Consider the following 14,288-nt stretch of genomic DNA (forward strand, 5'->3'; position numbering starts at 1 on the left):
TCCGCGGGTTGAAGTTTTTTCATTTCTCCCCACTTGTGTTTGCTCGCCAACTCTGCTTGCTGTCGTGCAAGTCTTTCCAAATCTTCATTCAGTGACTTGAACTTATTCATCCACATGTCTGAGGCCTTCAGGTCAGCAGCATGTAGCTCAAAATCTCCGACAGAGACACCGGGGATGTAACTCAGGTCAGCGTGTCCACTGCACACTTGTGTGGATGGGCGATGAACTTAAAAAGACGAGTGGGCTTTGAATGACTGCAGGAGATTAGATATGATGCCCGCTAGCTGCTGGAGATCAAGATGTTGAGCAGGGTCACTTGCTGTGCATGCATCTTTAAACTCTCCCAGTTTTTCAAAGTGTAGTAAACGACCTGTTTCAATGTTGGTGATGAAGAGTTCCAGCTTGTTTTCAAATGCAAACACTGCTTGTTGAAGGGATAAGACTGTATTTCCAACGCCTTGCATTTTCACATTGATCTGGTTCAGATGTTCAGTCCTGTCCACAAGATAGTAGAACTTCAGGAGCCACTCAGTGTTAGCTAACTCAGGATGCTCGACATTTTTCATTTCAAGAAAAGTTCGTATTTTGCTTAGACAAACCGTGAAATGGCTGAGCACCTTCCCTCTTGACAACCAACGCACATTGCTGTGCAGAAGCAAACAGGATAATAATTCCCAAATTCATCCAGCAGTGTTTTAAACTGGCGATCATTTAAAGCTCAGGCAACAATAAAGTTGACCACCTAATGACCAGCGACATCACCTCACCAAGATGCTTGCCACACATCTGAGCACAAAGCACCTCCTGATACAGGATGCAGTGAAAACTTAGGATAGGTCTCTTTTGATGTTCATGAAGAAGTGCTACAAATCCTCTGTTTTTCCCCATCATGCACAGAGCACCGTCAGTACACAACGAAATAAGTTTATCCATCAGTAGATTTTTTTTCTTTAGCGAACTCAGTAAAAGACTTGAATAAATCCTCCCCTCTTGTCTCCTTCATAGGCAAAACAGCAAGACTTTCCTCACGTAGTGTGTCACCGACAGCATACCTTGCAATCACACTGAACTGGGATAAAATGGCTTACGTCTGTTTGCTCATCCAAAGCGAGAGAAAAGAATGGTGCTGCATCTCTGTCCTTCACTTGTGTTGCCTCAATTTGATTTGCCATCATGATGGTACGATCGTGAACAGTTCTTGCCTACAGAAGCATGTCTTTTATTTGTTTGATTATCTTGTCTTTATCCAAAAAATCGTCAAAAAGTTCATTGGCAACATCAAGCATGAATGTTTTGGCATACTCCCCATCTGTGAATGGCTTTCCGTTTCTCACAATTGCTAAAGCACCAGCAAAGCTAGCTAAATTCCAGTCACCTTGTTGGGTCCAAACACAGTGTTGCTGCTGACTAGCTTGTACTCTGCACATGCTTTGCTTGTAGCTCTTGACATGCTTTCTTCCTGCTGTCCCCCGCTGGATATTTCAATGCAAATGTAGTATGGCGTGTGTCGAAGTGCCGCTTTATATTTGACCGTTTCATCGATGCAATTTTATCATTGCATATTAGACACACTATAGAACCTGCTCTCTCCACAAAAGCGAATTCTTCTTTCCATTCCTGCTGAAAAGTACAATACTCCTCATCTTTTTTTCTTTTAGCCATCTTCTTCGTCAAAAGGGTTTCTGCAATTAGCTAGCTGACTACTTGATTAAAAGGGGGGAGGTTTACTTCCTGACCTTACAATGGCCCGTGTACATTATGAATTATCCAATAAAAATTTGGTGTTGTTCCGGAGGACAGCTGTGATTGGCTTCCAGCTACCCGCAACCGTGAACATAAGCGGTAGAAAATGAATGGATTGTAATACATGAGAATGTTTTATATTTTTAACATTTTTTTTATTAAAGATTTGTCTGCGAGCCAGATGCAGCCATCAGAAGAGCCACATCTGGCTCACGAGCCATAGGTTCCCGACCCCTGCTTTATAACCTATATAATTTATTAACCACTGTCACCCAAAAAACAAAGGCTACAGTTTTAATAAAATTTGTAGAAACTAAAAACATGCCATGCTTGAAGTGCTAATAGGAAAAAAAAATACAACCAAAAATAAACCCCCCAAAAACCTGTCAACACAAAATCATTCTCCTTCAAAACATAAAGCAAAATAAAAGCTCAGAATTCATTGCTCTCAGACCTATATCATGAGAAACGTTAAAGGAAGTTCTGTAGGCAGTAGAAAAACAGCATCATGGAAAGGGTAAATGTATACAGAAATATACTTTTTTCTTAAAAGATAACTATTTAAAGCACACATAACAACGGTGTATTGGAGTTTATAACACACAGAAATAAAATGTATGACAACAGCACAAAGGATGGGAAGAGGTAAATGGACATACACTGTGAAGTGGTATATAACATTTAAAGTTCAGTGTGATAAGTTAGGCACACTAGTTATAAACCCTAGAGAAGTCTTTAAAAATAAATTTCAAGCAATAAGGTATAGCTAATAAGCCAATAGTGAAGATAAAAATGCAATATAAAAGTATTTTAAAATAAGAACTATTATCAGCTATTATAAAGGGATACTCATAATAAGAAGTCAATCCATCAAAAAAAAACAAACCCAAGAATCATAAATACATATGCACCCACTACCAGAATGTCAAAGTATATGAAATAAAATCTTTCAAACTCAGAGCAGACATAGAAGTATTTTGCTTTCACTATACTAAATTCAACTATATTTCTATATATTAGCAACAAAAAATTATAAACTAAATATAAAAAGTAATTTACAATTACATCAAAAACATGAAATATGTAGGGATAAAGATAATCAAAATGTGGAAAATGTGTAAAACACTAAAGCTATAAAATACTGCTCAGAGCCTGACCAGGCGGTGACGCAGTGGATAGAGCATTGGACTGGGACGTGGAGGACCCAGGCTTGGGTCCTCCAGCTTGAGCGTGGGGCTCATCTGGTTTGAGGGCGGGCTCAACTAGCTTGAGCACAGGGTCGCTGGCTTGAGCATGGGATCACAGACATGACCCTATGGTGGGTGGCTTAAGGCCAAAGGTCACTGGCTTGAGTAAGGGGTCACTCGCCCTTCTGTAGCCCCCCAGTCAAGGCACATATGAGAAAACAGTCAATGAACAACTAAGGTGCTGCAATCAAGAACTGATGCTTATCTCTCTCTTCCTTCCTGTGTGTCCCCATTTGTCCCTCTTTCTGACTCTCTCTGTCTCTGTCAAAAAAATACTGCTCACAGAAATTAAACAATTATTTCACTGATAACTTTCACACTATCTCAATCAAAATTCCCTTAGGCTTTAGTTTTTCTCTAAGAATTAACAATACATTCTAAAATTGTTGTGAACCTTGTGAACCGTTCCCAGCACGAAGCCATTATAGATTCAAGGCTTAGCAAAAGGCTAAGTTCTCCCCCCTCCATCTCCATATTTGGCTTTGATGCTGAGTATTTGCACTCACTCCACTTGCTTCCTTGGGTTGCAGGAAGCAATATACATGCCCTTCCTCTCTTTGTTTGTTTCAGATGTTTATAAATTTCACTAATGTATCCTGTGTAAATTTCACTAACTATCCTATTTTTGCCTTGGGAGAGTTCCTGTCTTAGCCTTTGATGTACAACTTTGTATCAGGGTCCTTGATTTGCATATGACTATATAATAAAGCGAACTGGGGCTATGAGGCACTCAGATACTGACAGGCAGTTTGAGGAGTCCTCCCGGTCCCATCATTTTTGTTTTGACAGTGTGTTTCCTTAATTCCGCACCGTTATTTGGAGCCGCGCTGGTCTGCGGCATAAAATCACACAGAAACACAAAGATCCTAGTATAGCCTAACAATTAAAGGATAAACAGCCTGACCTGTGGTGGTGCAGTGGATAAGGTGTTGACCTGGAATGCTGAGGTCTCCAGTTTGAGACCCCTGGGCTTGCCCAGTCAAGGCACATACGAGAAGCAACTATGAGCTGACGCTTCCTGTTCCTTTCCCCCGCCTTTCTCTCTCTCCCCTCTCTCTAAAAATCAATAAATAAACCTCTTTTAAAAATCATCGAAAAAAAGAAAACAAAACACAAAGTTGGGAGACTCATTTCCCAAATTTCAAGACTTACTATATAAAGCTATAGTAATCAAGTCATACAATATTGACCTATAGATAAATGGAACAGAATAGAAAGCCCAGAAAGACTCACAAATATATATTCAACTGATTTTCAACAAAGATGCAAAAGTAATAGTGCTGAAAGAATAGTTTTTTCAACAAATGATACTGGAACACTGTCTATCCACCCATATGGAAGAACAGTAAACTTATACTTACCTCAAACACCACACAAAAATTAATTTCAAATGGATCACAGCCCTAACCAAAAAAAATAGAAACTTAGAAATTTCTGGGGAAAAACAGAGAAAATCTTCATAACCTTGGGTAAGCTATGATTTCTTAGGTCACCAAAAGCACAAAATATTAAAAAATAATTGAACTCAAAGTTACTATTTTCTCTTCCTCAAAAAAAAAAAAACACACCAAAAAACAAAAAAAACCCACTGAAGATGAAAAGGCAGGCCACACACTGGGAGAAAATATTTGCAATGCACATATAGCTGACAAAGAGTATAAAAGAATAGCTAAAATTCAGTTATAAAATGCATGGGAATGATAAGATAACAATAGTGATTTCTTCTGGGAACAGAAAAAATATAGGGAAGCTTGATTATATCTATGTTTAATTTCTTTAAAAATTGCTGGGTAGTGGGTACATAGGCCCTTATTATGATTTTATTTATTTATTTAGTGAGGGCAGGGGAGGGAGAAAGATGAAGAGCATCAACTAGTAGTTGTATCACTTTAGTTGTTCACTAATTGCTTCTCATAGATGCCTTCCTGGACCAGGGTGCTCCAGCCAAACCAGGGACCTTGGGCTTCAAGCCAGCAACTATGGGCTCATTTCAATGATCCCACGCTCAAGCCGGCAGGCACATGTGCTCAAGCCAGCAAGCATGTGCTCAAGCTAGCGACCTTGGAGTTTTGAACCTGGGACTTCAGTGTCCCAGATCACCACTCAATCCACTGCACTACCACTGGTCAGGCTGATTTTATTTATTCTTTACTCCATTTGTAAAATACATACAAATAAAAGAAAAAGTGAAATATCATATGACCTCACTCATTTAAGGAATCTAATGAACAATGTGAACTGAGGAACGAAACAGAGGCAAAGGTGGGATCAAAGGGACTACCAGGAAAGAGGTCAGAAGGAAAGTGAAAGAGAAGATGGGATCAGAGGAAGGAAAGAGATGAGTGAAATTATATATACATAATATAGCATTCTAGAGAATAGGAGAGCAAATCCTGGAGGGAAGGAGGGAAGGCACTGGGGGAAGGGGAGAAAGGGCGGTGAGGCCGAGGGAAACAGGAGGGTGGGGAGAGATGTAATCGGTGGGACACCTGAATCTATGTAAACACAATAAATTAAAATCATAAATTAAAAAAAAAAAAAAGAACACAATTGAAAACTGGAGGCAGACAACACCAAGCCTAGACTCAACCAACTCTACAAACAAAACACCCAAACACAGATAATGAGAAGACAAAAAAGTGCAATCCAAATGAAACCACAAGAGAAACCTTCAGGAGATGAACTGAGTGATATGGAAATAATCAAACTTCCAGATGCGGAGTTCAAAATAATGATTGTAAGGATGCTTAGGGATCTTAGAACAACAATGGATGGTCATTATGAACACCTAAATAAAGAAATAGCAAGTATAGGCCTGACCTGTGGTGGCGCAGTGGATAAAGCGTTGACCTGGAAATGCTGAGGTCGCCGGTTTGAAACCCTAGGCTTGCCTGGTCAAGGCACATATGGGAGTTGATGCTTTCAGCTCCTCCTCACCTTCTCTGTCTCTCTCTCCCTCTCTGTCTGTCTCTCTCTCCCTTTCTCTCTCCTCTCTAAAATGAATAAATAAAATTAAAAAAAAAAAAAGAAATAGCAAGTATAAAAAAGGATATTGAAATATTAAAAGAATCAGTCGGAGATGACAAATACAATATCAGAAATAAAGACCACAATGGAAGGAATTAAAAACAGGATGGATAGAGCTGAGGATCGAATCAGTGAGTTGGAGGACAACTTGAATGAAGGCAAGAAAGAGAAGAAAAAAGAAAAGAGACTCAAAAAGTCTGAGGAAACTCTTAGAGAGCTCTGTGACAACATGAAGAGAAATAACATCCGCAACATAGGGGTTCCTGAAGAAGAAGAAAAAGAACAAGGGATAGAGACTTTGTTCAATCATATCATAGCTGAAAATTTCCCTAAATTAATGCAGGAGAAACTCTCACAAGTTCAAGAAGCACAGAGGACTCCATTAAAGAGAAATCCAAAGAAACCTACACCAAGACACATCATAATTAAAATACCAAAAAAAAAAAAAAAAAAAGAAAAAAAAACCAAAAATAATCTGGAACCAAAAGTGCTGCCTTACCACCCCTATGGATGTCTCATTCTAGTCACACAAACAATCATAGTTCATTTACTCTAAATAATCAAGAATTTAAATTTATTCCCTCACAGGGAATTGCAAATATCTAACACAATCTTGAGTAAACAGTTAAGGTGTTTATTTGTTAATGAACTGGACACCCTGATACAGACTTAAATGCAAAGAATAGTAATAATGATTTAAAAATCAGACCACACATTATGCGGTTTTGTTTAGTCGTATAAATTTAAGCTCGTCTTGTTCTCATGCACATTTTAAGGACAATTTTGAAAAAAGAAAGAAAGAAAATGTGAACAATATACTCAAAGAAAGAACTTAATTCATATAATTCCACTGAATTATGATAGTTACTAAGACATTAAATTAAGGATTTTCCCCAATGTCTTAATCACCAATGGACACATATAAATAAATGTAACCTGGGAAAAGAAAAAGATTCAGTTATACTTCTAGTTTCCTACTAGTCTTTCCTATTTGGATGCTTAAATATCTCCATCATAACTTCAAGCACAATAAAAACTGAAGTCCACCGATCTTTCCCCACACCATGGACTCAAGCTCTTCTAGGTTCTTTGCTGGTACTATTACTTAACAAGTTACAAAGATAGCATATTGCTTAAGAGCATAAGCTCTAGAATCAAATTGCCTACATTTAAATTTTGATCATAATTCAAAACCTGTCTGACTTTGGGTAAATTACTTAATCTCTCTGTGCCTTAGAATAAATGTTGAATGCATATAAGGTGCTTAGAGCTAAACCTGGCAAATAGTCATGTTCAATCAATGTTAACTACTCTTTTATTAATCTTCTTCTTATATCTACTATCACTATTATTACAACTATGTTCTGACTCATCTTTGTTTCTTCCTTGTTCCCCTTATTTCAAGGAAGGTACCAAGTCCTGTTAATTGCTCACAGAACAATCTGATCTCTCCCTATTTCTGGACACCAGTAATGGAAGTCTAGACTACTAAAGCCTTCTTTCTACAAGCCTGCCTTTGTTTAAATTTCTCACCATTCCAACCTATTAAACAGTACTGGGTTCCCAATTAACCACCACTATAAAAAGTGTGGTGATGGAGAGTCTCAAGGTGAAGTGTTAATCCAGTAAGTATCAAAGCAAGCTACATTTATTACTATGAGATGAGCAATGATATATTATAAATTGCTTTTGAGTAGAATTAGTAGTTCCTTATTATATCAGCAATCACTCCTAACATAGTTTGAGATTTTATAGTATAAATATCACCAGCCTTTCTAAGTACTCACTTACCTATCGAGCCTTTGTCTCTTTTGTTGTAAGTAAAATATTTCTAGTGCCATCAGTCTATGCTCTCGGACTATAGAAGGTAACACTAAATGAACACAACATACTTTCCTGGTGAGCCCAGAGTAAGCATAGTTACTGAGGAAATTAATACCAACAGAGGAACTGGGAGAGGTGAACCTATGCCATTTTGAACTATGTAATTTCTGGAGCTTCTAATTTTAAAGATCTATGAGGCCCTGGCCGGTTAAGCAGTAGAGTGTCGGCCTGGTGTGTGGAAGTCCCAGGTTCAATTCCTTGTCAGGGCTCAAAGGAGAAGTGACCATATGGTTTTCCACCCCTTTCCCTACCACCCCCTCTCTCTTCCCCTCCTGCAGCACGGCTAGAATGGTTTGAGCAAGTTGGCCCCAGGCACTGAGGATGACTCCACGGCCTCGCCTCAGGCACTGAAATATAAAATAGCTCAGTTGCTGAGCAACTGAGCAGCAGCCCCTAATGGGCAGAGCATCGCCGCGTAGGGGGCTCTCTGGGCTGATCCGGTCGGGGCGCATGCAAGAGCCTATCTCTCTGCCTCCTTGCCTCTCAATTAATTTAAAAAAAAAAAAGGTCTATGAGTCTATTCTAAAGCTTTACAAGTCCATACAAAATTCCTCTAACTTAAAATTAATAATTAATTTGAAAGAAAATCTAGAAATATAGAAAACATTCTGAAATCTTTTATAAAAATTATTTTTGTTTTGCTTCAAACTTGGTTTAAAATTTAAAACTGTCTTTTAAAACAAATTTCATTGTGATATTTCAATATAAATTCATACTTTGGTGACAATGCATTTTGGAACACTACTAAAATGGGCCCAGAAATTTTATATGGGCACACAAAAGTTATACAGCTACTCTTTGAAAGGTAGTTTCTGAAAATTTGAACAACATGAACTTAATTATTTTTAACATTTACCTTTTTTCTTCTTTTGCTCTCAGCTGTTCTTCCTGTCTCAAAACTTGAACCATTACAGATTCAAATACTCCACTTGTCAAGCCCACCAAACTTCGAGGTGTTGACCGACGCCTTGTTGAAGTACATGCAGTTCCCTTCTCATCCTCCAATCCATAATAGCCTCTAGATGTAACTGCTATCGTTGTCTTTTCTCTCAAGTGCCTTGGAGAAGAATAAGTCAATTCACAAGGTCAAATCTCCTGGGTAAGCAATAAATCCCCTTAACCAGTATCTCAAGAAGAACTCCTTTCGCCAAATACATAAAAAGTAGTTAAACCTTGCTTAGCTATCTAGTTTTTATCCTCCCTACATAATTTCTAATTTCCTTATTCAAAAAAATCACTGCATGACAGTTTCTTCTCTAACTTTAAAAATATATTTAAAACTGAAGCATTAAAATTAAAGATTAAAGCATTATCTCTTTAATGAGAAAAAAATCCACTGTTAGCAAAATTAAATCTCTTTATATATTTCATATTACCTATCACTGGTGTGGGAAAATGTACAATAATACAAAAAGACTTTAGCAGAAAAAATTTATGATACATAAACACTTTGAAGAAATTATAAACAAAGCATTAAAATATATAAATTTTCAGTTGTATTACAATATAATTGTAAATTTAAAAATCTTCTGACTAAACTATAAGAATCTAAGAATCTAGATTTTCTCTTCAATCTCACGTTTCCCTACTATATTTGTTTATTTATCCAAGTTGTTTATTTATCATTTTAAATTTACACATATAATTCAAGTTGAAGAATTCCAATCATCTATTTTGTCCATAGTAAAAAAAGATCCTAATTAAACATTTGTAACTAAATACTTGAGTTTTATCAGGCAATAAAATAAAAATAAGTCTCAACTTCAAACAGAATTGTCAGATAATTAATCAACGACCAAAGAATACACTAACGTAAATCTCCCTTTTTAAAATTCAAGTTTTTTTCCTGCCTTTTAGGAAAATTATTTCATAAAGTCAGTCTGATAATAGTTTGAAAATAACAGACTGCTACCATGATCAGAAAGCTAAAGCTGCCCTGGCCGGTTGGCTCAGTGGTAGAGCGTCGGTAGTCCAGGTGTGCAGGAGTCCCGGGTTCGATTCCCGGCCAGGGCACACAGGAGAAGTGCCCATCTGCTTCTCCACCCCTCCCCCTCTCCTTCTTCTCTGTCTCTCTCTTCCCCTCCCGCAGCCAAGGCTCCATTGGAGCAAAAAGTTGGTCCGGGCGCTGAGGATGGCTCCATGGCCTCTGCCTCAGGCGCTAGAATGGCTCTGGTTGCAACAGAACAACGTCCCAGATGGGCAGAGCATCGCCCCCTGATGGGCGTGCCAGGTGGATCCCGGTCGGGCGCATGCGGGAGTCTGTCTGACTGCCTCCCTGTTTCCAACTTCAGAAAAAAAAACCCAAAAAAACTAAAGCTATGCAGTAATTATAGTTAACTCACTAAAGCTATGCAGTAATTGAGTTTTATTATATTTCTCCCCCCTTCAAATCATGAAAGGTCTTTTCTATATTGTTAATACATTCCAAATCTCAGTACTCTAAGCTCAATTCTGTTTAAAATTATTAATATAAGTATTAAGAAGAAAATGAATTGATATTAACTTTTACTTATGCTTGATAGATGGACTAACACTGGCTTCCTAGTAAAAACAGATATTTAGAAAGGTTTCCACTATTATATGATTTTGTTATCAAAACAATGTAGATGTTTCACTTATAAAAACTGTATCTGTAGAATTAAAACTTAGAAACAGAATAATCTAATCTGCTTAAAAATATCCTAAAGACTCTCACTCACTTTTAAAAAATTGGTTTACTTAAAATTATTAAAATATAACTATTATAAAATATAACCTCAGGGTACTGGCAAGAGAGAATACTAAAATTGAGGGGATGTTTAATGAAGACTATTTATGAATGTACAGGCAAGATTAAGGAAAATGATGAAGGGATTGTGAAGCACTCTTGGGCTAGTCAGGGAGCTATCATCACTCTAGGCCCAACAGGGGAAGGAGAGGCAATAGTTACTGGAACTAAGCGGGCTGTATTTGTATAAGAGGGCCACACCATGATGGAGCAGTTACTGTCAACCTGCAGTAACTATTAGAATAAATATCTCTACCTCTGTCCTCCTGTCAGTGTCTCTCACTGACTCCAAACAGAAGCCAGAGAACAAGGCAGACCAGTTGATGCAGTCCTTAGAAATCAGCCTCTTGGGGCACAATGCACAAGGGTGGAAAATAGATTTGAAGGGGCAAATGAAGATTATGCAGCACAACAAAATCTTACTGTTAAGTTTTCAAAGGCAACTAATTGAAATTAGAAAAAAATAGAACTTTTACTGGTAGATTTCAACAAAAATTTTCTCATGTTTGATAGAAAAGCATCATGATGCAGTCAATCCAGCCCGCAATGCCTTTCTTCCATCTTGATTTATGTATTCTTTGAGCTCTGAACTATAAGTCATCAAAACCAAGTACCAAAATAAATCTAACTTAAAACAAGCCTTTCAAATAGCTCTACAGCCAAGTATCAAACCAAGATTTTAAAAACTAATAAAATATCACAATGCCCTCACCAGAAATTAACTTTTTGTAATATTAATATTTAAAAATTACATAAAAAATGCTTAACTTCACATATTTAGATTTTTATTCATTTTAGAGAGGGGGAGAGAAAGCGAGAAGGAGGGAGAAGCAGAAAGCATCAACTCCCACATGTACCTTGAACAGGCAAGACCAGGGTTTTGAACTGGCAACCTCAGCACTCCAGGTCAATGCTTTATCCACTGTGCCACCATAGGCCAGGCTGCTTAACCTCACATTTTAAGTATCTAGTTTAATGTTTTACAATGTATAAAACATAATACAGGGGTCCTCAATTTACACACAGTTCCGTTCCTACAACAGTGACATAACGCAAATTTTGGTATAAGTCGAAACATACCCTAAGTCACTTACCTATCCTAACACAGTTGTAAAATCATAACAGTGATTTTCAACCTTTTTTTTTTCATGGCACAAACACACACTAATTGCTAAGGTCAGTGCCCCTGACTAAATACAACCATTTTCATCTCATGGCACAAAAAAATTAGTTACTAAAAAAGAGGTCAGGGCCCCTTTTTCTTTAGTAATTAGTTTATGAGTACGTGAGAAACAAAGGTTGAAAATCACTGAAGGAAAAGGGCATAAATATACTGTATTGTACACTGTACTGTAGTAACAGAAAAAAATGATAAAAAATGAGTAAGCCAAAACACTCATGTCTCAATTTTTTAAAGTTTTTATGGCAGTGAGAGTCGTAAACTTGAAACATCATGTTGAGACTGGCATAACCTGAGGACCCCCTGTAGTATGTTTTACATATTATAAATAGCATAAAACATAGTATCAATGATATTTATAAATATACATATATCAGTGGTACATATTAAAATTTTTTCTGCTTAGAAGTCAGATTATAAAAGTTTAAAGACCACTGCTTTTATCTGCAACTACATATCAGATACCCAAGGAATTTTCAGTAAAAAGAAGTCTTTCTTTTTTTTAAATTATTTTTTTTATTAAGTGAGAGGCAGGAAGTGAAGAGATTCCCACATGCGCCTCCATAGGGATCCACTCAGCAAGCCCCCCACCAGGCGATGCTCTGCCCGTCTGGGGCCTCTGCTCTGTTTCTTGCCAACTGAGCTATTTTAGCGGCTGAGGCAGAGCCACCAAACCATCCTCAGTGCCTGGGGCCAACTCATTCAAACTATTTCAGCCATAGCTGTGTGTGTGGGGGGAGGGGAATAGAGAATTGGGGGAGGAGGGGTGGAGAAGCAGAAGGGCGCCTCTCCTGTGTGCCTGACCCAGAATCAAACCCGGGACTTCCACACGCAAGGTTGATGCTCTACCACTAAACCAACCAGCCAGGGCCAAAAAGAAGTCTTCATACCTACAAAGAAAGCATTTATCTCCAACTATTTAACTTATTTCCTACTTGATCCTATTTACCTTCCATGCTCCCAGTTGTTTCTCTTATTGTTCCTCCATTTTTAAACCCATCTTCATCCAGACCTCCAGTTCCTCATTTGATTCCTTCATTTGCCCTTACATAATTCAGCCTCTTCCAGCTATTCACTAGTTGAGATTCATCATATATGACTCTTCTTTATCTCAACTCCCTTAATCAATTACCTTCTGGCTCAGGCACCCAACCTCTCTCAGGCATCTCAGTCATAAAATCTCCTTCACTCCTATGCTTCCACTACTAAGAACTATAGGAAAAGTCCCACCTTGAAGTCTATTGTCTACCTGTAATCCAAACTGGGCACAACCCTGTCTAAAATGACTTCTTTGAAGAAAGTCAACTTTCTCATTAGTCCTCCATAACAAAAATTTCAGAGGGGGAGAGGAGTAAAGAGGGACAAATATACAGTGATGGAAAATGATTTGACTTTGGGTGATGGGCACACAACTCAATCAACAGTCAAATGCTACTTATAGAGATGTTTACCTGAAACCTATATAATCTTATTGATCAAGGTCACACCATTAAATTGTTAAACTGTTTTACTGAAAAAAAAATTCAAATGCCATCTTTTTTTTCAATTTTAACATTTTTTTCCCAATTATAATTACCATTCAACACTATATTAGTCAGGTGTACAGCATAGGGGAGGGGTTAGACAATTAAATGTTATAAAGTTATCCCCCTAATAAGTCTAGTACTCACCTGCAAATACCATCATTATTTAAAAACTTTACCTCACTACTTATCACTTGGCAGCTGACCTTGCCTACCACTTATTTCACAGAGAAAATGGTAGCTTTAAAGTTAGAGCTCCATTAACTTCCTGCTTTTCATAATCCAAATTTATCTGAATCAAATAAAATTATCTAAAGGTAACTTTTAAGATGCTGTGAAAAATGCACCTCCCATCCTCTGATAAAAAACTGATCCCACTGTAGGTTTTAAGAATTTGTATTTCATTAATTATCTTTTGTATCTTCAACCTGAACCTGCTAGTTGCCTTTAGCATATATACATATTATAGTTTTATTAACAAGAAACCATTCTCCTAGAAAAGAATTACATTTAAACTACTGGTTCATTTCACCTTTCATTCACATCTTAATCTGACATTTGCATACACCTCCTCTATTGAAATCCGTCTTTACAAATTATCTCCCAGTTATGAAATTCAAATGGTATTTTTCCTTTTTTTTTTTTTTTAACAGAGAGAGAGAGAGAGAGAGAGAGTCAGAGATAGGGATAGATAGGGACAGATAGACAGGAACAGAGAGAGATGAGAAGCATCAATCATCAGTTTTTTGTGGCGACACCTTAGTTGTTTATTGATTGCTTTCTCATATGTGCCTTGGTCGCGGGCCTTCAGCAGACCGAGTAACCCCTTGCTCAAGCCAGCGACCTGGGGTCCAAGCTGGTGAGCTTTTTGCCAAACCAGATGAGCCCACATTCAAGCTGGACACTTCCGGGTCTTG

At 37.7% G+C, this 14,288-nt stretch overlaps 1 protein-coding gene across 4 annotated transcripts in view; it reads right to left on the bottom strand.

Annotated features, from left to right (window-relative positions):
• BRD10 (bromodomain containing 10) overlaps positions 1-14,288 on the bottom strand; it is a 127,362-nt gene that overhangs the window by 78,924 nt on the left and 34,150 nt on the right. For 3 of the 4 annotated variants that reach the window (XM_066368112.1, XM_066368111.1, XM_066368110.1), the window contains exon 2: positions 8,758-8,958. The exons of the other annotated variant lie outside the window; for it this stretch is intronic. In XM_066368112.1, the coding sequence (XP_066224209.1) occupies positions 8,758-8,958 (201 nt within the window). The remainder of the gene's footprint in view (positions 1-8,757; positions 8,959-14,288) is intronic. 4 annotated transcript variants of the gene reach the window in all.

This window comes from Saccopteryx leptura, chromosome 2, assembly GCF_036850995.1.
Source record: "Saccopteryx leptura isolate mSacLep1 chromosome 2, mSacLep1_pri_phased_curated, whole genome shotgun sequence".
NCBI classification, from domain to species: Eukaryota; Metazoa; Chordata; class Mammalia; order Chiroptera; family Emballonuridae; genus Saccopteryx; species Saccopteryx leptura.